Source organism: Candoia aspera, chromosome 6 (genome assembly GCF_035149785.1).
Source record: "Candoia aspera isolate rCanAsp1 chromosome 6, rCanAsp1.hap2, whole genome shotgun sequence".
Classification (NCBI taxonomy): domain Eukaryota; kingdom Metazoa; phylum Chordata; class Lepidosauria; order Squamata; family Boidae; genus Candoia; species Candoia aspera.
Window position 1 is genome coordinate 77,112,084 of NC_086158.1, and position 23,852 is coordinate 77,135,935.

Here is a 23,852-nt window from a genome sequence, read left to right on the forward strand (position 1 = left end):
CTCTCACAAATTCTCTCCACGGTCATCACAGGGTCATAATTCCACATAGCTAAGCTTCTTCCCTGGTCATAGCACAGCAGAAGCTGGGAGCTGGAGCTTCCAGCGTTATGACCTGACCTTTCCATTTTGTGATGGTTGTGGCTCATAAGGCTTAGGAGGAGAATGGGAGCAGCACTAGCAGCACCCATCACAAGATCTAGGGCCTTTTCGCTCCAGGCCCACCAGGCAGCAAAAGGAAAGGGGCAGTGAAGAAGCAATAGCTGCCCGTGTTGCGGTTCCAGACACAAAAGACTGAGGCTGTGATGGTGACCACTTTCACGCCTTTCCAAGAAAGCTCTCTCTCACTGAGATCCCTGGAGAAGAGAGTCAGGAAATAGCAGCAACCATTAAGAAAACTTCTGTCCCATCATGGTTAGGCTCTCATTCAAGTAGCCCTCGCTACCTGGGCTGCCACCCGTGTCTTAACTCTCCCTCTCTGTGCTGCTGGTTCCATGATGGTGGATATGCAGAGTTCACCCTCCCCATGGGCTGCTCTTTCCCATTTTAATCATGCTTTTATAGCCTGCCAACCCACTGCAGGTAGCCCTCAGGTTACGACAGAAATTGGGACCGGAATTTCTGTCACTAAGTGATGCGATCATAAAGTGCAATGTCACATGACCACATTACTTAGCGATGGCAATCCCACCAGTCCTGGTTGCTGTAGTAACCCCACAACCACGAGATCATTAAGCAGGAAGAGGCGGGAGCCCAGGCAAGGAAGCTGGCAAGTCTATGGGGGGGCAGAGGGGTGCCGTGGGCAGGTGCTGTGGAGTGCAGGTGGGTGCACAGGTGCTACAGGGGGTGCCACAGGCAGGTGCTCTGGGGAACAGGTGGGTGCACAGGTGCTGGGGTGCCAGGGGTGCTGTGGCAGGCGCATCAGAGCACAGGCGGGCGAAAAAGTGGCAGGAGTGGGAGTGACTTCTGACTTCCTTCCAACTTTCCCACTGACTTTACTTGCGGGAAGCCAGCAGGGAATGTTGCAATCACATGACTGTGGGGATGCTGTGATGGCTAGAACTCTGAGGACTGGTTGTAAGTCCCCCTTGTTCAGTGCAGTCATAGCTTTGAAGGGTCGCTGAATGAGTGGTCATAACCCGAGGACTACCTGTTATTTGGCAAATTTATAAATTTGTTCAAGAAATAAAAAAATAATAAAAAGTTGTCAGGAGCGTGACTGTGCCAGGTATACTGAAGAGCTCCTCCCCATTTATGGTCTTTCTGATGTGAGTTTCTTGCTTCCCCTAAGCATTTGAGATTTGGGGAGGGGAAGGAAGTGGGGTGAGTGTTCCTGAGCACACACTAGGTACATACCCAATCTGCTACCTACGGTGCATGTCCAGGACCCCAAAAGGTTGCCTGCTTGCTCTTTGACACCAAATACCTAGTGAGTGAGCTGCCATACAAATGGAAATAATAAATAAATTGTAAAATGTCTATTTTTTACATTCATACTGAAAGTTTCAGCATATTTGCAAGGATTCAAGAACCATGTCAGCAGCTCTGGATGCCCCGTGGTTTTCCTACAGCAGATAATTCTGCCCACTCACTCTGGACGCAGGGCTAGGGATTTCTGACACTGATGCCTCTGAGAGGGGATAGCTCCTACTTCAGCCTTGTTCCAGAGGGCACACACACTCACGAGTTATGCCAGTCAGCCACATGGTGGAGATTCCCTTGGTGTCAGCCCTTTGACGTAGGCCAGGTCAGGAAACAGATTCCACAGCTAATACTGGAACTATAGCTCTATCTATCTCTCACAGTCTTACTGATATAAGCTGCAGTGACAGAATATTGAAAGACTACAGCATTTTCTCCCCCTCCTTCTTATACTCCAGAGTTAAGACAGAAGTAGTTGGAGATTTTTTTTTAATGTCTATTTTTTTTCCTGTCCTGGACTTAAATCATGTTTTGCTAACAGCCATCGCATAGTTTCTCCAAGGTCATCTTTATTGTTCTCTACACTTGGTTAGGAACAAAAACATTTTTGTTTGTTTTTCTTTATTTCTTCTTTTTTTTCTTTTACTTATTCTTTTAGTTATTTAACTTTGTGGCTGTTTAGGGTACTCAGAGCCAGCAAACTCACCGTAATTTGCTCTCTGTGGTTTCTTCAGAAGATGTCTCTGATGGTGGGGCTAAATGTGCCTCTTGAGCACCTTACTATGCCCATTACAAGAGAATTCAACACTACAATAGATCCACCTCATTGTGGATGTCGCTTTTGGAATGGGAGAACACATTTTCTAGGCCAAGTAGCCCAGGGAGTCTGGACAGAAGAAGCAAATACAGCATTAACCTCCTGGGGTTCAAGTCCCAATCTCTTCTAAAAGGTCAGTCTTCCTAATGGAAATCTTGATTACCAAAACCCTCATTAAGAGAGAAGGAGGCCCTTCCTGCAGGCAGGTCTCAGCATCTTTGTCAGGCCTCAGAGCACAGAACAATGGGCAACTCTCTTAGCCCATCTGCACTTCAAGAAATTCCAAAACAAGGTAACCTACAGGATACAGAAGAAACTGTCCCAGTAAAGGACATCTACAACAGCCATCTTTGACTCCTATGCCCCCTGGAGACATCTGTAGGCCAACTACATCATCCTCCATGTCCTGCTTTATTAAATACTACAAATTTAACTCATGTCACGGCCGAAGTGTCTTTCAGCAGGAAGGTGCTGTATAAAATAATTCAAAGCAAGTATCAGCAGCTGTCTGAATGATAGATCCCACTTTCCAGGGACTTCTGCAGTATCTCCCACTATGGAATGCCCTTTCTTTGCTGTTAGAAAGTTATACAATGGGCTTATTGTGAAGGTCCATATTCTACAGTGGAGATAAGGTGTCCGGTTCACCCAGGCACCAACCTAAGGGGAAGCAGGAGAGAAATGTATTGGACCCCTATCAGTACCCGCAGCCAATTGTGCATAGTTCTACGTAATTCTTTCTCTACTCAAGTTTTGTCAAGTGTTCTTTCTCTAAGGTCCAAAACTGGGGATGGAGCTATCCCTTCCCACAGGAAGCAACCTCAAAAACTTCCAGGTAGGAGGGTAGGAGATACCTTCTATGGAATGTCATATTTCCATGGTAGAAAATGAACCTTCAAAATAAGTAGAGTGTTCTGTATTCCCAAACAACATTCATCCCACACTGTTGGCAACTTCATTTTGAGACCCAGAGACCCAGTATTTATAATCTCTGCCTTTTAGGGTAAAATATAAACAATTAAAAAAAAAAGTAAAGCACCATTTAAAAATCCTACCTGTGAGCATGATGGGGGAAAAAAATCTACATTCCTTTGGAATAAGTGGAGCTAAAAGGATGTAGACAAAGATTTTCACATCTTTGTGCCCCTTGGTTAATCTGTGAATCTTATGAATAGCCGGTTTCAGAATAATGAAAAAAAAATGTTCTCTTTCTACATGTATTTTGGATCTCTCCATTCAGAAGAACAAAGGTGTCATTAGAAAAATTGTATGTGTATTTTGCCTCCCCCCTCAGCAAGTTACTTCCCATATCAAAGTTCAGTGAGTAGATGGAAAATCCTCTTCAGTTTACCCCCATAGCCTTTCTAAAAATATCACAATCCCTAGCAAGACACTATTTTAAGAGATTCATAAGTTAATGGGTATATCCATGGGAGGCTTATTTTTGGCATGTGTGCATGTGTCAGTTTCAAATGGCTTGCATAGCTAGTACTGTGTACATTTTTATTCTGAGCTGCTTCATATACAGACTAAAGGGAGTGCTTCTGGATTTGAGGACCACAAGCTTGCATGTACAATCTAAAAATGTAGGGTATAGGAAAATATTCTTTTAGGAATAGCAGTGTGTGCCTGAACCAATTCCTTTCTGAGGTCTCTATACCAATTTCTCAGCTTATTGGATCTGATTTCATAAAACCAGCTGAGGTTTTTCTCCAGGGACCTTAATGATCTTGCCACGTTCAGTAAATATTTATAGAAACTCTGCCAGCTCATGGATACGGGAACTCATATGAAAGACGTTATCTTCCCAAAATACTAAAAAAAAAAAAAATGAAAATCTTCACCAGAAGACTAATAGAAACTGTCAAGATATGAAATTCCAACGATAAGTGAAATTGAATTATAACACAAAATGTTTGCATTACAGACATGCTGTTGGCACGTTTGGTCTTTTTTTCTGAAAAAAAGAAATAGCTAGACATAGAATGTGGATTTGGGACCAATGGGTGAGAAAACAAAGGCTTTTTAAAAGGAAAGATGGAAGTTAAGATCATATCTCCCAACAGACGCATACTTCATTTTGGAACAGAATTGCCTAGCACGCATGTATACACCTCTAAGAAATTTCCATTTTTTCACATAAAAAAATCCAGATATGAAGCCGAAGCTGCCTTCTTCGCCAACCTGAAGCTGTCTGACTTCAATATCATTGACACTCTTGGCGTTGGTGGGTTTGGGAGAGTTGAACTGGTAAGTAACAGTTCTTTATTTCTATGCAAGCAAAGTCTGTGTTTTTGGTTTTGCTCACTTGAGTAAATAGTGTAACTCATTACAGCAGTTTTTCCCAACCTTGGCAACTTTAAGATGTGTGGACTTCAACTCCCAGAATTCCCCAGCCAGAATTCCCCAGCTGGCTGGGGAATTCTGGGAGTTGAAGTCCACACATCTTAAAGTTGCCATGGTTGGGAAACACTGCATTACAGTAAGGAAGATAAATATTAGTAAAGAGAGGTTGATAAAGTTATCAGCCAGTGGAAAACTAGTATTAAACTTGGTAGTATATAAAAATGTAACTGAAAAAATCCTGTGACTGGGATGCATGGATTTACAATTTTTCAGTATGCTTTTATTCATACTAAAATTAGATGAGAAACATTTCAAGAAATATATTAAAACAAGGACTCCTTGGGTTCTGATACAATTTAAGAGGATGGCTGACTAGATAGGTAGGTAGGTAGGTAGGTAGATGATAGATAGATTTTACTTAATGCTATTTGCTTTGTTCTTGATCTTTACAACTAAATCAAAAATACATTTCCAATTTGCAAAGGAATTATGAAATAAATGACAATATTTTAGTGAACCTTTATCTTTACTGAACTGTCAGTTCAGTTTCACATATTCTGTTTTTTAAAGTATTTATTACATTTTGTCTATTTACCTAGCAGATGTAAAGATAACATTTTGTTAAGCATAGTGGATATGAGCTATAGGGATAATGTAAAGAAAGTTAGGTTGAGTTATATGCACTTGATTGTTGCCAAAAGGTAGAGAAGGAAAATATCAGCAATCAAAATGCACAGTTTTCTGTTCTAAATCAAAGCCTTTGGAAATATAAATATAAATGTATGAAATGTGTGTGTGAAATGTAGCTGAGCAATGCTTTCTGCAATTAAGTAAACCCATAGATTGATATCAGCAAGAGGACTCCCTGAATATGACACCAGCCAGAAGTTAGGCAATCCCTTTAAGTGAAGGGATTTCCTTTCCATAAAGGTAGAGCAAGTAAGCATACCTAACATTAACTAATACAACAAGAGGCACAATTGTGAACATACAATTAATCAACATGCACCAGCCCCATTGTTATTTTTTTAGTGCAGATGTACTTCTGGAATTAAACTCAGCCACCACACTACCTAAAACAAAACAGAAAGAGAATAAACATAATGGAGCAGAGCGGGGGGACCATATAGCACAGCAAACTCATATAGTAGAAGCTGGGTCAACATGCCCCAGCCTATCACAGAGCTTTGGGGAAACACCAGGTTTTCAAGGCTGGTGAGAGGGTTGGGCAGTTCAAATCTCTGGGGAGATGCTGCTCTGGAGGGCAGGCATCAACAGAGAAGGCACACTTCCTAGCTCCCATTAGATGGCATTCTTGAAAGTTGGGAAAGGAAGTGTGCCCACACTGGCAGTTCTTATGAGATGGACAAAAACAATGGAAAAGAGCTAGTCCCTCAAACAACCTATGCCATTAAGGGCTTTGAAGGTAATAACCATCACTTTGAACTGTGCCCAGAAGCTCACTGGTGAGCAGTGCAGCTCATGTAGCAGAGGAGTTACATGGCTGCACTGAGGTGCACACAAAATTGTTCATACCACTGCATTCTAGACCAGCTGTCCACTGTCCATCCAACACCCATAAACCAAAATTCCACCTACTCCTGTGTCCACCATCAACTTCAAAATTCATAGACAGAGAGGTAGATATCCGTGAGCCAAAAAACCCTGCATTCCTAAATGCACTTGCTGAAAAGAAAGTGAGCTTAACATAATGCAACTTACTTCTGGCAGAAAATATCTAGGGTTGGGCCATAATTCTGTGATATTCAACTCTAAAAACACCTTCTGAAATGGGCTGGGACTTTAAAAAATATATAATGAGGCAGCACCAGCTATTTAAAAGAGGTCAAAAATGTACAGCCAGATAGCTTAATCATGTAACAAATAGCATTATTTCCATTTCTGAGTGAAAACAAAAATTTAACCTATTAGATGAGTTCACAGGTATAGTACATAGCTTCAAAGGGTTGGCTGACATGGGCAAAGGACAATTACTAGGTATAAAGTCAACAGGAGGTGATAGTAATAAAGACTGAATAGTAAAAGAGCAGGGAGCAGAATAGCAAATGTGACTGTCATTGGCCTGAGTTGTAGAATCTGTAAAGTTATTTCTTTATTAGCCCTACAAAAGTCAATCCTTACCTTTGGTCTATATATCACTGTGAACTGATGGAATCATGTGACTAGAAGTAACCAACACATTCTGATTCATCTGTAACTTCCTGTTAGATCCTCATAGGAGAACAATAACTTTAAAATGTGCTGCTTGGCTCATGTGAATCCCTAGCAGGATTTGATGTCTATAATCAGAAGTTTTGTCTTCCTTGACATGGCTGCATCTCCAGAAATGACCAGACTATCTAGGTCAGTGTTTCTCAACCTCAGCAATTAAGATGTATGGTTGGGGAATTCTGAGAGTTGAAGTCCATACATCTTAAATTGCTGAGGTTGAGAAACACTGGCCTAGATTAGTTCCATGTTTCATTAATAGAAATATTGGCCAAAGGAGAAATATAAAATGCATGATTTAACATGTTTGTTGTTTGTGAACAGATGACATGGGGACCATGATGTATAAGAAATGGAATATAATTCTTTCCCCAAGCAGGAAAATGCCTCCTTGCCAAGCTGGGTGATATACTTTGGAGCTGCGCTGTAGACAAAAGTGAAAACTCCACTCTACACATCACCATGAACCTTTTCATGTACAACCTAATTCCACAAAATTATCAGTGATGAATTGGTATCTCCCCATTGGGGGAGATGGGCGGTGACATAAATTTAATAAATAAACAAACAAACAAATAAATATTCACAGTTTATCTGAATTTTTACACTTATAGTATCACCTATGCCCAACAAGGAGGCAGGACTTAACCAATCTTGGCTGATCTTAGAGAGTTAAGCAGGATCAGATCTGGTTTGTATTTGGATAGGAGACAAATTGTGGGGCTGTAGACTAGACTGAGAAATAAAAAAAGAAAGAAAACAAAGGAAATGATAAATAAGTTCCATACTGTTGCTGAGTAAACTGCATGGATGTTTCCATGAAGTCACAGGAGTCAAGCTTTACCTTTTAAATATTATCTTTCTTAGCTGTCCAAACTACAGAATAGATTAAAATGAAACCAGGGCAATTACGCAACATATTCTTCAGTAAGTTTGCCATTTTTATTTTCCTCTTTTGCTACGGAAATACAGCTGCGAGAACCATAAGCTTATTAAAGAAAACCCACCTTCATCATTTTCACAAGCACAATAACATTAAAAAGTTAGAAAATATTCCTCTAGCCTAACAACAGTGAAAATTGGAGCATAACACAGAAAAAATAAAAGTATTTATTTAAATACTGTTTATAGCTGATACTAAATTTTGTGGAGGGAATTTTCCCATCCCCAAGGTGTAACTTCAATACCATAAAATCAGTGAGAAGGGTGAAAACAGATGTCTATGATTCAGACCTAGTACTTTGGGGCTGCCTGTCAAGAATGCACCAGACTGTGGATTAATGTTCAGGTCTGGCTTGCGTAAATACATGGATGGTACATCAGACATCCTTGTGGGTATCCATTGTTTTTAGAATGCACTCTCTGAACTAATTTGGATGGAGGTAGATGCCTATTAAACGAGACCGGCATTTAAATAATTGTCATTTCTGGAATGATTAGAATCGAATTGATGAGGAGAGCAGGATTTAGGGTTCTTCAGCTGGAAAAAAACAAAACAAAACCATAGGAAGCCATATCTTAAAACCTGTGTGGTGAAAAATGTGAACTGTCACACAGAGTAATGGGGTCTTTCTTGTGTAATTTGGTTGTCTTTATAAGTTAATGGACATTCCCAGAAGACTCGAATTAGTATTCATAGAGTTTCCCAGCAATTTTTAGGAATCTGACCTTAGTCTCATATTACATTATCACTATCTGGATACTATTTTTGTCCTTTTCTTCATCTCAAATGGTTGGCAGTATCTGTTAGACTAGGAGCTATGCAAGTAATATACGGATAAAAGGAAAGGGCTGAATTCCTATCCTTGGTTCTTTCAAGCTAAATCCCTTTTACATTCTTTCTGAAAACTTTAGGACAACAGTAAAACCTAACTAAAGGACAAGGAAGCCCAAGATGCAATATTTGTGTCAGGATAAATAGCTTTATACTTCTACTTTACTCCTCATATCTAATGTTTTGTTTGACCTGAGATAACTAGAGGTCAGAGCCCACTCTAGATTGCAGCCTTGTCTTCTGTAATCTGAATGCCTCTTGATGTGCTGGCTACAATTTCTATAATTTTCAGCATGTCTGGAGTACAGCAAATTAAACCAAACTGCTTTAAAATGACCAAGTGCGTATAACAGCAGGATCCATTCTTAATCTCAAGGTGTACTTCCTAACCTAATGTATTGCAAAGTGGATACCTTTGTTTCATTCAAGATAGAAATATATATGTTTTTTATGCATGTAACATTATTGCCTGACTATTCTAGCACTGTCCTCTGGTTGGCAGCAGGCAGGCCCTATCCCATCACCCAATGTATGATCTACCAAGCTATAGTCTCAGCCCAAATGTGAGTGGCTACCAATTTACAGTTACGGGGAAGATCTCCAGTCATTTACCAACCTATGTCCTCTCTGAATAACAATGACTTGACCTGCTGGAGGACACCAAAGATGGGACTTGTATGAGATCACTCAGCATCATTTTGACTTAATATTAGTTTAGGCTGCTGCTGCTGAAACTGTTGGAACGATCAACCAAACCACACTTTAATTTTGAAGTAAAAAACTAGAAACTGCCACCACTCACTTCTTTTGCCAAGCTTTTTCCTTTTCCATGAAATGTATTTAAAACTCTGGCAATCCATCTCCAAATCATATTCCAGTTTGAGAGCCAGAAATCAGATACTTTTTCTAAGAAATGTCTGGAAAAATCAACTTAATTGCCATGCACTCCTATGGAGAAAAGCAAAGTGCTGCCCTCAAGGTGGGTGTTCATTTTTGCCCTCTACATTTATCTAATGAGAAGACAGGACAGCCTGGAGAAGGTGCTGATACTAGGGAGAGTGGAGGGCAAAAGGAAGAAGGGCAAGGTGAATGGATGATATTCTAGAGGTGACGGACTCGTCCCTGGGGGAGCTGGGGGTGTTGACGACCGACAGGAAGCTCTGGCGTGGGCTGGTCCATGGAGTCACGAAGAGTCGGAAGCGACTAAACGAATAAACAACAACAACATTTATCTAAATCGGTGTTTCTCAAACTCAGCCACATTAAGATCTGTGGATTTCAACTCCCAGAATTCTTGAATTCTGGGAGTTGAACTCCACACCTATTAAAGTGGCTGAGGTTGAGAAACATTGATCTGAATGATGCAGCACAGCATTATGTTGGGGGTGCAGTTGGCCTTTATATCTTCTAATCCCCTTAGGGGGAGTGATACTTTGTTTCTCTGTTTCTTACTGGTATTTCTATGCCATTTTGCTCCAAAAGAGCTCCAAGGGGTGATATATGTACATTTCTGCAGTTTATCTACTGCCTCGACTCCTAAGTAGTATACACATACAAGTCACCTGATGTCAAGCTCCCCACCCATCTGAATCACTGCCATTTTGCCAATTCACAATTAATGCAAACCATTTGGAAAGATTAAAGCATACAGCATTGCTTATATCACCAGCAAGTAGATATCAGTTCTTTTCATAAGATAAAGAAAACAAGCCACCCCTTTTGTGTCTCTTATTCTCCATCTTAAGAACAACAGTATAAAAAGGATAACTTGTCACAATATACCCAGATACCAGACTTGGCAGCATCCCCATCACAAATCTCAACTCAGGTTCCAACTAAGTAGGGGCTATTTCAAGAAATATCTGTCTCATGCTTCTCTCCAAGCTGAAATAAAAGGTGCAATATAAGATCATCAGACATCCTGTTTTAACAACTTAATAGCTTCACAGAAATAAACAGATTATTCTTGACTTGGGACTAAAATTAACTATACCAGCTACCTCAGTCCAAAGTCCTCCAAAGAATTCAAGCTGCTTCAAAATTCTTGGAGCTGTTGTCTGCATAACTATGGACAGCACCAGGTTGAGACAAGCTAATACAGATCCTAATGGCATCTGTGCAAATTCCCATTGGAAATGAAGCTGAATAAATCTTGAAGGTGGATATGGATCTGTATTATCAGGGCTGAGCTCTAGAAAGCTATTGAATGAGCTGTAGTTGTATCAGGGCATTGAAGCCAAGGGACAAACGGAGGAGGCAGAGCCTATTAACGTATCAAAACACACCCGAGCCTGGAAAACTATTGTTGGAACAGTTAGAGGAACATTTTGTTGCAAGAACTTACTGGAAGCATTGAAGGTTCCAGACAAAGCTCTTATTGTGCAATTACTCTGACACAAGCATGGCATTTTATGGGTGTTCCAAATGATGTAATTTTCCATTCATGACACACACACGTTCTTTTTCTCACCATTCCTCTAAACACCTTTTCTTTGTAGAATAGCTGTTGATTAATTTTACTAAAGGCTACTTTTCTGGAAGTACTTTGAAACAGAGATGAGGAACCTATGGTCTTCCAGAAGCTGCTGAATCAAGAACACATCCACATCATTCCTGCTTTTATTCCTCAGACTGGCTTCACTTCTGCCAACTTGAAATGCTGAGAACAAGGAGTGAAACCACTGTCCTGCCTTGAGAGTCCAGTAAATGTCCTGGACAGTACATTTCGTGAAAGGTTCACAGGGATGAGTAAGCTAGCTTTGGAAGGATTGTCTTACATTACTGATCTTGGAAATTGGTTGGCATTCCACGGGAAGAAAAATCTTCCCGGTACCAGTGTCTAGCATTATTTTGAAAAGCGATCTCAGATGCTGAACTGGAATTCCAGTCTCAAAATTCAGAAAGCAAGCAATACTTTACTGGCAAAATTGGACTATGTTTCTGTTAGATCAATAAGGCCATATGGTAGTTTTGATGAGAAGTGCTATGCTCTATTATGCCTTGGCCAGGTTTTCAAAAATGATTTTAGAATGTGAGCACCGTGCACCTCCCTGTTATTCTCAGAACACAAAGTATTTTCTTTGTAATAGGTATTGCACTGTGGCCTTGTCAATAAAAGAAGGACAATAGTAGAAAGGACATATGATCATGATGTTTAATGGAAATTTTGCAAGAACTCATTTTTCCTCCAACTTTTGGGGAAACTTAGGGACTGTAATGGAGAAAAGGTTACAAGTTGTGGATGTTTCTAAAAACATACAAAGAGATGGAATACAAGAAACTTCTTTGGCTGAAATTATAGCCTGTTTTCCCAGTCCAACAATCAGTCAAAGCAATTGATTGGGAAAAGCTTTCTATTTAGTTCTGTGCTCATGGCACATTAGATGGTAGCTATCTGGCATGATACCAATTATTAAAGCATAACATACTGCTGGAGAGGTTTTGTCATTTCTTTGCTCTGTATAGATTTTCTCAATATCTAGATGCAAAGTACAAGCTTCAACTTAATAGAGCTTTTTTATCTATACTCCCCAAAATTTATTCACATATCATGTGTTATTTAGTAGATGTTTCCAAAGATATATTTCAGCCATCAGCTTTTCATGTTTGTGCTTCCAAAGTAGTTGCCTAGGATTCAGGAATGTGGACAAACTTTCTATAGCTTTTTAGTCATAATTCATTTTGATAGCCTCTCATACCACCTGTCATGAGCCTCAAGATCAATGGAGTATCTTGTTTTTAGTTCCATTAGAGCTTCGAGTTTAAAATAACAAACTTTATACTCTCCCTCAAAAAAGCTTTGTTATAAACTACGGTATCCTCTCTCTCCCTCCTTCCCTCCATCCCTCCCTCTCTCTCTCTGTGGAAGAGAGAGAAAGAGGCCTTCTCTGTCATTATATGTCTCTGTGTGTGCATGCAATTGTTTGTGTCAACTTTTTGTCACCCTTATAAGAGACCCTTTGGTATTCTAACTCTGTGAGACATGTTACATGAGATGTGTGATTATCATGGCAAGAGTACATTGATCCCATATTCTACTTACATTCTTGAGAATGCTTCTTCCTATCCCTCATCTGGAGATAGTTGGAACGGACCCAAGAGGAAACTGTTATTACAACACTGGTAACTTGATGAATGATATCTTAACACAAATTTTTCCAGTAGGATCAATCTGAACATCACTATGAATTTGTGATTTCTCTAGCTGAGTGTTATACACTTTCCAAGTTTATAATAAAAAACACCGATAGTAGATACAATACATTCCAACCAGATACATTTATTTACTACTGAGAATACTTGATGTTCTCATGCTGGGAAAAAAAAATATTTATTGCTTCTGCTAATGTGGCAGTTCACCTGCTAGTATCAATATAGCTCTGTACGTGTTCTGTTTTGCTTAAGTGCTGCTATAAGTAACAGCCGTTGCTATTTTTGGCTGTTCAAATGAATACAGCGTAGAAGTCCAGGAATGCAGAAGATACATCCTAAATAAAAAGAAAAGGAAATGGCACTGAAGATACTAGCTAGATATTACAAGTACTGACAAAAAGACATCATGGAATTTTGGGACAGAGTTGAGCTCAAATTGTACAGAAATCAATTCTGCTCTGAAAGAGGTTGTATCCTAATCTGCAGACCCAGATGTAATCATTAGCAGAGTCAAACATTGCCCAATGAGGAGCTTTCTGACCCAGGTACATTTACAATAAATCTTGTACAGAAAGAAACAAAATAGGCTTTAAATGTAAATGTACTACAATCACAAAAAGCTCCCTCTAATATGAAGATAAAGCTAAGGGTAAAAGAACTGTTGTTTACACAACAAAGCAAGGAAATCAAAACTGAAATTTCTTTCTGCAGCAGCTGGAGCAAAATGTCTGTCCAGTGCAGTGTTAATACATATGTTCTGTGCAAAGAACACAGGAATCTGTAATCTGAATAAATTATGAACATTAAATGAAGGTGCACGACACTTTAGTCTCATCCCTAGATAACCAATCCCTTTTGTGATTCCTTAGAAAACTTTCCTATACTTTCAAGCCGGTTTCCTTTTTTTTTCCTTCCAAAGAAGCAGAACTGAATTTTGAACATATTATGATTTTCCTGCTCTTACATACAGTGCCAGTAACCCTGATATTAACTCAGCAGTACATCATTCTGTAAACTATTCATGGATTAGAAACTTCATTTAAGGCTTACAAAATGTTTTATTGCTTACTGACCTACTGTAGCATTTAAATTTCTCTGGAACTATATGTCAGTGCCTTCATTTTCTACTTCTCTGTAAGATTGTTTTATTAAACTTGAATTCCTAGATTTTCAACACATTACAACAGAGCTTTTTCCAGGCAATATATTATTAAATTATACTATCCTGCAGCAGAAAATATAAATTTTACCCTTTCCACCAACCACACATAGATATGAGTCACCACTGCAAAGATACTTTTTAAAAATAACTCCCCCTTCTTAAGTAATAGTAGTAGTTGTGGTTGTTATTCCGAGGGTTTCTTTCATCTTATTAGAAGATGCATCATTCATTTTCTCCAGCTGGCATCATCTGAGCCTCATATATACTGTATGGAGTTATTTGAAATCTTGCATATTCATGTATTGGCACTAGAGCCATTAGCTGAAAATGTGCCCATTGTTCCCTGAAATGTTTGGGACTCCAATGATAATTTATTCAAACTTTTCCCTGTAAAGAATACATCAATGGGAAAACATTATATTTGTTTTTAAAAGTTGCCTATTAATTGGAGTCCAATATTTAAGTAAAACTGTTCTGAATATTTAAAGACAGAAATAGGGATACATAATTATTTGCTATTGCCATCGTGTTTTGGGGAGCTTTGCTATGTAAGCAGAGAAAATAACAGCAATCTACTCTTGCTAAAGGCTGTCAACTAGGAAATCCATGCTAGCCAACACTTGGTCCTTATTTTAATATAGTGTTCTGATCACGCTTCAGTGCTCTATATCTTTTCAGAGTGAATAATTTATTTTAAAAATGTCTTGACCCTTACCATAGGGCTCAAGCTCATGAACTGTGCTGGAGTATAGAGTTCATTTGCTTGGGTCATTAACTTTCATACCCTGCAGGAAGGAGATAAATAATTGCTAATTATGTTGGTGCAATTTCTATACCTCATCTAATATTCAAGGGCAACATTGATGAGTGACAGATCTTGAGCAGTCACTGCATTGTTTTACTTATGGGCTGTGTCCTTCTCCCTAAATAAACTTTTCTAAAATAATTACCTGCTTGCTTCCTTATTTCCTTAATTTGGAGACTTTCTAATCAGGTGTAAGCACCTTTTTATTCCATAGAATGTGATGGGTAAGACTAACTCACAAATGTAATTTTTCATATAAAAGTAGCTGGATAATGGCTTTAACTTGCTGAAATTCCTATTGGTTATCTTAAATATGTGGATGAGATTGAGAATTTTTTACATTAGAGAAAGATGGCAGTTATGCTTGATGGAGTAGGTTGCTTCATCTGTCATAGACTTACCATCTCTGTCTCCTCCTTTCTCATCTTCAGAGCAGATAACATCTGTGTTTGCTGCAGTGGTGGTATTATCAGATTACATTTCATTATCTTGATTGAAGGCAAAAAATAGAACACCTTTTTCAAAGGTGTTGCAGAATTTCTTGCTCCAGGATCTGTAGAACACTATGAAGATAATCACTCCTGTTTTTAAAATCATTGGTGAACCAGCAAAATGAAAATGCATTTATTAGCTTAGAAAAACATTATATCAGCATTTCAGTTATACTTGTCTTACAAGAAAAATATCCAATCTTGAATATAATGAGTGTTAGTAAATGAGTAACTACATGGAGAGATTCCAGCAAAGAAGCATTTTCTGTGAAGCTGAATGAACCATGCATATATTAAGTAAATAAAACAGAAACTCCAAGACATATGTGAGAGAATATTCTGTCTAATTTTAGTACCAGTATTGATTTTATGTACAGTGTTCATAAAAACTACCTAAACCCCATGCAAAATTGATTTAAAAATAAAATTACACTCTTACAAATGGAAAGCTCTGTCTTACTGATTTAGATATCTTAGAAACCAACAAAAGTCACTTCCCCTCCTTTATCAAAGCAAGTATTTGGTCAATATTATTTTTTCTTAAATTTGAGAGATTCAGACTGTTCTATGCTTTCATAGCTAGTAGTCGATTCCACCTGACAACCTCTTGTCCCTTTTGGGATATATACAGTACAGCACTTGAATAGCCTTTCAGATTATTACAAATCTCAGATCATAATTGCTTGTAATAAATATTCCTAAACAGGAGCCTCCCTGGAGAGGGTGTGTGTGTGTGTCAAAAAAGTCATGTTGGCAGCCTCAACCATGTGAAAGCCCTGCCCCTTTTTATAGGAGTTGCATTTGCCCCACACATAAAAAATAAATAGGGCTTCACTTGTGCAATGCCCCATCCATAAAAGCTTCACCTGCAGTTTTACGTATTTCAGGACAAATAGCAAGGGAAAATTGCATCTTTAATATATTAGGGTAATACTGACAGAAGAACAAGGTAAGAATATCACAGGTGAGAAAACACCTGAACAAAGGTCTCTAACAAATATAGACCTCCTTTTGGTTAGGAGGGCTCTTCTTAACATTTTATTTCTATATAAAAATGGCATCTTAAAACAAATATGCAAAAGACAAGTGCCAACCAACAGTCTGAAATTGTATCATCTAAGGAGACCATGACCATTCCCATTCAGTTTCAGTGAACTAGACTTGTACATAAAATTATGTATCTATCTATCTATCTATCTATCTATCTATCTATCTATCTATCTATCTATCTATCTATCTATCTAATTTATCCCCGCCCATCTCCTCCCGTCAGAGGCCTCTGGGTGGTTTGCAACAAGTGATTAAAACCATCAGAATAATACAAAAAATAAAATACAGTAAAAATACTATAAATAGAAATAAAAAATAAAGAATAAAAAATCCAAGCAATGAAACATCTAAAACAGTCCAAGTGTGGGAGGAGTGGTCTATAGCAACCATTCCCATGTAGCTCTATTCCCCTCTCCACCCCAAGCGAGGCGGCAGAACCAGGTCTTCAGTCTCCGCCAAAAGGCCAGGAGCGATGGGGCCAATCTCACCTCCGGGGGCAGCATGTTCCACAGGGTGGGAGCTACTGCAGAGAAGGCCCACTTCCTGGACCCCACCAGATGAAATTCTTTTACAGATGGGGTCCGTAGCATGCCCTCTCTGCACGATTGGGTGGGACGGGTTGATATAATGGGGAAGAGGCGGTACATCAAGTAACCTGGTCCCATGCCATGTAGGGCTTTAAAGGTGATAACCAACACCTTGAATTGGACCCGGAAGCAAACTGGTACCCAATGCAGCTCGCACAGCAGTGGTGTTACATGTGCCCTTCTGGGGGCACCAAAAACTGCTCGCGCAGCTGCATTCTAGACCAGCTGAAGCTTCTGGATACTTTTCACGGGTAGCCCCATGTACAGCGCAGTGCAATAGTCTATCTGAGAGATAACAAGGGCATGAGTGACTGTTTGAAGGGCCTCCTGGTCCAGGAAGGGGCGTAACTGGTGCACAGCACGTAGCTGCACAAAGGCTCTCCTGGCCACGGCTGCCACCTGCTCTTCAAGCAGGAGCCGTGAGTCCAGGAGGACCCCCAAGTTACACACCGGGTCTGTCTGGGGCAGTGCAACCCCATCCAGAACCAGAGATGTTAATGTCCCGGATACAGAAGAACCATTAACCCACAACCACTCGGTCTTACCAGGGTTCAGTTGAAGCCTGTTGTTCCCCATCCAGGCCCCCACAGCCCCCAGACACTCGGAGAGGGTGGTCACAGCATCACTTACTTCACCCGGGATGGAGAAATACAACTGAGTATCATCAGCATACTGATGATACCTCATCCCATGGTGACGGATGATCTCACCCAGCGGTTTCATGTAGATGTTAAAAAGGAGAGGGGAGAGTACTGATCCCTGTGGCACCCCACACAGAAGGGGCCATGGGGCCGATCTCTCCTCCCCTATCAACACTGACTGGGATCGGCCCTGGAGGAAAGAGGTGAACCAGCGTAAGACTATGCCACCCACCCCCAACTCCCTGAGCCACCCCAAAAGGATACCATCGTCAGTGGTATTGAAAGCCGCTGAGAGATCAAGGAGAGCAAGGATGGATGCGCTGCCTCCATCCTGCTCCCACCAGACCAATTCCGTCCCATAACCGGGCCTGAAACCTGACTGAAAGGGGTCTAGATAATCTGTTTCCTCCAGGACCCTCTGGAGCTGCAAAGCCACCACTTTCTCAACCACCTTCCCCAGAAAGGGGAGGTGGGAGACTGGACAAAAATTGTCCAGAACAGTAGGGTCCAGCGATGGCTTCTTGAGGAGGGGGTGTACCAATGCCTTTTTAAAGGCCGCCGGAAACACCCCCTCTCCCAAGGATGTATTAACCATCACATGGACCCAACCACATGTGACCTCCCGGCCTGCTTTTACTAGCCAGGAGGGACATGGGTCTAGATGGCATGTGGTGGCATTTACTGTCCGTAGGATCGTGTCCACTTCCTCAGGTCCAACAGGATCAAACTGCTGCCAGATAACTGGGTAAGCCTGTTCCCCTGGTATCTCTCCAGACCATGCCTCACGCCTGGAGTCCAACTTGGAGCAGATCTGAGCGATTTTATCCTGCAGATGCTCAGCAAATTCCTCTGCACGGCCCTGTAGGTGGGTCGCTGAACCACCTTCCCCCAAAAGGGATCGAGTTATCTTAAACAGGGCCATCAGGTGGCATTCTGCAGACGCAATAAGAGCGGAGAAATATTGATGTTTCGCTGCTTTTATCACCACAAGGTAATAATGCCACTTAATGGTGGCTTTTACCTGTGTTCGGTCGAATTCAGTCTTTGTTTTCCTCCAGCGACGCTCTAGGCATCTCTTAACCCTCTTCAGCACCCTCAGCTCCTCCATAAACCATGGGGAGTGCTGGGTTCAATGAGACAAGAGAGGCCTTGGATAGAGAGGAGAAGGTGGTGGTGGTGGTGGTAATTTTCATGGAATGATGCGAGAGTTAGAACAGACCGTGCCACCATACAACAGTGAAAGAAAGACTGATAACAGATGATGAAGGTTTTGTGACAGTAGGCAGTTGACCTCATCACTTTTCTGGATTACTGCAATGTGCTTTACATGGGACTACCTTTGAAGACCACTTGGAAGCTACAGTTGGTATAAAATACAATGGTATGTTTGCTAACTGGCCCACATTAGAACATTCTTCAAGTCCCACTTTGGTTTCCAGTAAGCTTCCAGGTGCAACTCAATGTTAGACTGTGGCCCATTTACCAAAATGGAAAAGAAATTAGCTTTATTACTTATTTCATTTGGATACTTGCAGAACCACATTCTCCAATCACAACCTGAGCAATGTGGTTATCCTTGGAGAAGCTGCTGTCTGTTCTCCACTTCTATGAAGTGAGTGGAGCTGAGGCACAGTGATACTGATCCTTGGTAGCAGCACCTTCCCTTTGGAATAGTCTCCTGGTAAAATCAAATTTGCCTCTGCCTCACCTGCAAAGTATTTAAAGGGCTGACTGGGGGCAATCTAGACTGAATGTGATGTTGGGATATGGTTTTTTGGGGTTAACAATCACTTAATAATTTGAATTTATTATTCTAACATAGAGGCTGCATCACTGTCAACTGCCTATGGATTCAGTGGTATACAAGCTGTTGTTGAGGAAGATGATGATGATGCACCATACACCATACCCCCTTCCTAACTGCAATACCAGACTGAGTGCCAAAGGCCATAGCTGCTGCTCCCATCTCTATTGCCTTCCTTGACTCCCCAGCATCCTTCCCACTGTAAATGATAGAATAATGGTTGAAATTGGTTGTTAGTCACAATAATGACATATTATTTCCTGTAGCAAAGGTAGTATTTCTTTCAGTACCTTTTTCTGGGGAATATAAATGTGACACTGTTACTTGATGGTTTGTTTGTTTAGCAGGCCCTTTGCTTCTGATCTTGCCCAGTAAAAACTGTCAAGATCAGTTGCAATGTCAGCTTACACAATGTACACAGTGAATGTGGTCATGACTGACTGTATATTTTCTAAATACCAGATTCCATGAGATTAATCTGACTTGGCCACCTTGAGTACAGGGCAGCAGAGTAAGAGTGCATGCTGTTGGCTGTGGAAAAGAGCTAACGGGGGTTTTGCTCTAGTTAAACATATGTGCAGCATTTGGGGCAAGACAATATTAGATGAAGTAAAACAGTTCTGAAATAAATGGACACAGCTTTTCTCATGTTTCTGTATGTGCTGGCTAATTTATTTTTAACCAAAAATTTATTTTGCTGATAGAAGTAGACTATAGTCCATCTACCAAAACAAGGAAATGTTAGCTTTATTACATATTTCATACTGGTGCTCCAGATGAGGGGAGACTGAGAATCAAGGTTATATTTAATGCTGTTGCCCTGTGGCTCTTTGTTATTCAGTCCGCATTTGGCAGAAATAACAAGGAGTTGTTCAAACCAAGATGTAAAGTTGTTTCTGAAATAATTGCAAAGTTGCAGATAAACAAAAGGCATGATGTGGGGCCCATTACCAGTGTTTTAGCATATTTACTTATTTAATTAATTTGTATGGCCACCCATCTCAAGAAGTGACTCTGGGCAGCAAACAAAATTAAAAAGAAAATAAAAATTACAATAGTACAAAAATTAAAATACATAGCAGCCAAGAATAAATCATACACAATAGTCACTAATATAACCAAGAATTGGGTTCCTGTACATACTCAGGGCACCAGGCCCAGGCCCAGGCCCAGGCCCAGGTCTTTAAGGGCTTATGAAAAGTCAGCAGGATTAGGGACATCCTGATCTCCAGAGGGAGAATGTTTCATAAAGCAGTTGCTACAGCAGAAAAGGCATGTCTTCTAGGCCCTGCCAAGTGGTATTCCTTAGCCAACAGGACCCAAAGCATGCCCATCCTGCCTGACTGGATTATACAGTAGCTGCTTATGTAAAATAAAAGATTGCAGTAGAATAATGGCAAGGCAGATTTGGAACATAACAGGCACCAATTATGCCAGCCTGTTCTTCAAAGAGCACAAATCCACAATTCTGTTGGTTTGAGCCTTACATGGTAGGCATTAGAAGAACACAGTCAGAGATAAAATGACTATTTCCTTTCCTGCCATTTACAAGCTGGTCATACATACTTGTTGTAAATACAATGCTATACACTGTAGGCATGTGAAACAGGATCCTACTATAGACAATCCTTGATTTAATTGATCCCCTCTTCATGAACTTTGGATAAGATGGTCAAAATTTGCATCTGGGCTTCCCATCCCAATGACAGACAGGTCTGTTGCATCAAAGTACAAGTTGGATGATTCTTGTATGTTAATGTCATTTGTCAATTTACATCATTTGTGTAGGTATGAAAGCAATGTAGCCAGTTGTATCAGTTTAGTTCATTATGTCATCATTCATGCATTGACACACGTAATGTCAGTTCAGATCTAATGAATGTTGAAGTATAATAGGTGGACTCTCCCCTGAATGGTCCATAAAATTGGGGTTTCACTGTAGATGGTGTTAGTGGATGTAATGTTGCATGAAAGAAACAGATGTACAATGTAGCATGAAAGACACATACATTAGCATAACCAGCTATCTTCTGCTCAAGGGTCATTGTAACAATAAAGGCTAACTGTATGGAGATCTGTGGCTTTTTTGGAAAAAAAATCTGGGAATATTTCATGGATTATTTCTTAATTGTAGGATATTTATATTATTCTGAGTCCTTAGGTTTTGTATTGTTTGCTCACTTCTAAAAACGTGACAGCATTCCTTTATTCAGGAGGAAGCCTTGGAGGTTTGAACGATTGCTATTGCTGTCAGAATAATCCTGCCCCAGCTTTTGATTTATTATAAGAGGAAGAGACTATTTACTTACATGTGGAAATTCTGGTGCTTGAATCAGCTAGCTGAGTGTTTCTCAACCTTGGCAGCTTTAAGATGTGTGGACTTCAACTCCCAGAATTCCCCAGCCAGCTTGCTGGCTGGGGAATTCTAGGAGTTGAAGTCCACACATCTTAAAGCTGCCAAGGTTGAGAAACACTCAGCTAGAGGCTGTACTCTTGGGAATGCCAGCTTCCAAATAAATCTCCCTATCAATTGGGGAATCATACGGAAAGAGTTGTTACATACAGTAGACACTCTGTGCTGGTCTAGCAGCTAAACCTCTCCCTGCAGATCCCAGTAAAGAGAAAGCTGGGGGGAAAAAATCATTTGGATGAAGACTGCCAAATCTGAGTGGTGCCTTCTTATGATTACTTGCCTGAGCATGCTACTGGATCAATGGGTTTGAGTTTCAGTATTATATCATTTCTGGTGTTTGTAATTTTATTCCAGTGTGGGTAGAATTACTAGCTTTTTTGGTCCATCATTCCCTAGTCTTTCTCAAGGAGGAACAGCCCCGCTTTTCACAATGGGGCACTCATTTCTTATTTTCATATGAAGTTTAGGTTCACAGTGTGTTTAGATTGTACTTGCTGAACTGGAAGGAAAATGTTTTCTTCAGATTTTCCTGCTGAAGTTTTACGTTTATCCTGTGCTATGCTGTACTGCTATTCAAAAATGGTTGTGTATTTCCTTTCCAATATCTTTAGCATTACTAAATGGCACTCTCAAAATTATGCACTCAGAAAAAAGAAAGCAGCTGCCCACTGGAATAATTTCAAACAAAAGCCAGTATACCATCCATGTTGGAAATGCAGGCATTACAAATAAAATGTGATTTCGTCTGTCATTTTTTATATGGCAGAAGAGTCAAGAGACAATAAGTACAAACAGAAAATCACTGAGAGACCCTATATATTCTTTTTGTAAAATCAAATCAAATCATAAAATCAAATAACCCAAATTTAGGTCAGAAATGTTATTTAGTTAGTCAGTTAGTTAGCTAGCTAGCTAGCTTTCATCATTATAGCTAATTTTATTCATATTAATTGTCACCAGTTTTCAGATCAAAGATCACCAAATTATTTTATGCAAAAGAATGGCGCAGATCAGAGCATGATCCCAAAGCTCCATTTCCCAGAGGTGCAATAGCTTCACATAACCTTTTTCTTCCTCATTATGTGCTGGGTATACAACTATTATACCAAATCTACCATTGCACATAGTGACCTTCAGGATAATTTGCAATTCTTTTCTGTCTAGGATGAAGTCAGAAGAACCATTTGAAGGGCTGTGAAGTAGATTTGAAAGCACCTTCATTGTATTCCATACAAACATACTTTAGTTATAAGAATTTGTCCCAAGCCCTGAATCTGCCACTTCAATCCAGCCTTTTCAAAGTCCATATGGATCTCAACAATAAAGATATAAAAACATGGTGCCTTAGAAGTCTCACAAATATTTGATCCCTAACTTCTACAATTTTACTTTTCATGTGTTAAGTATAGATTTAGTTGGAAGTCGTTTGAAAATAGTTTTTGCCTTTTGTTTTGGAAATAAATGAGATAGTTTAAAGAGCCTAAGATGGGCTTTAATATCTAGCTTACCTATCTAAAGCTGAGGATTTTTTTTTCCTTTTTAGAATGGCTAATTCACCTCCAAGTTGCTATTTTTAAAATAGTGTTGTTTGCTTTTTAAGTCTTTTAAACAAATATATATTTTAAACAAAGGCCTTTTCCAACACATACTGACTTAGGAACATGATATTCTCTCAGTCTATCTATGGGACTGTATATGATTAATAACATCCCCAACTGTTGAATGTTCCACTTGGTGGGAAAGATGCATGCAATCAGCTTTGCTCTGTCTTCGAGTCAGTGTTGACTCCTGGAGACTGCCTGAACTAGTCCCTGCAGTTTTCTTGGCAAGATTTGGAAGTGTTTGCCATTGCCTCCTTCCTAGGGCTGAGAGAGAGTGACTGGCCCAAGGTCACCCAACTGGCTAAGGTAGGACTAGACATCACAATCTCTAGCTTGGTGCCTTAAACCACTACACCAAACTGCCTCTCTCTATCCCAGTGTTTCTCAGCATTGGATACTGTGTGGACTGTCTATGTGGACTATCTGTGTGGACTTCAGTTCCCAGAATTCCCCAGCTAGCATGCTGGCTGGGAATTCTGGGAGTTGAAGTCCTCACAGCTTAAAGTTCCTGAGGTTGAGAAACATTGCTCTATACAATAGTCTGGGATATACTGGGATATA

The 23,852-nt window shown here is 40.1% G+C and overlaps 1 protein-coding gene across 2 annotated transcripts in view; it reads left to right on the forward strand.

Moving 5' to 3' along the window:
• PRKG1 (protein kinase cGMP-dependent 1) overlaps positions 1-23,852 on the forward strand; it is a 776,897-nt gene that overhangs the window by 728,185 nt on the left and 24,860 nt on the right. For both annotated transcript variants that reach the window (XM_063307452.1, XM_063307451.1), the window contains exon 10: positions 4,390-4,486. In XM_063307452.1, coding sequence (XP_063163522.1) covers positions 4,390-4,486 — 97 coding nt within the window. The remainder of the gene's footprint in view (positions 1-4,389; positions 4,487-23,852) is intronic.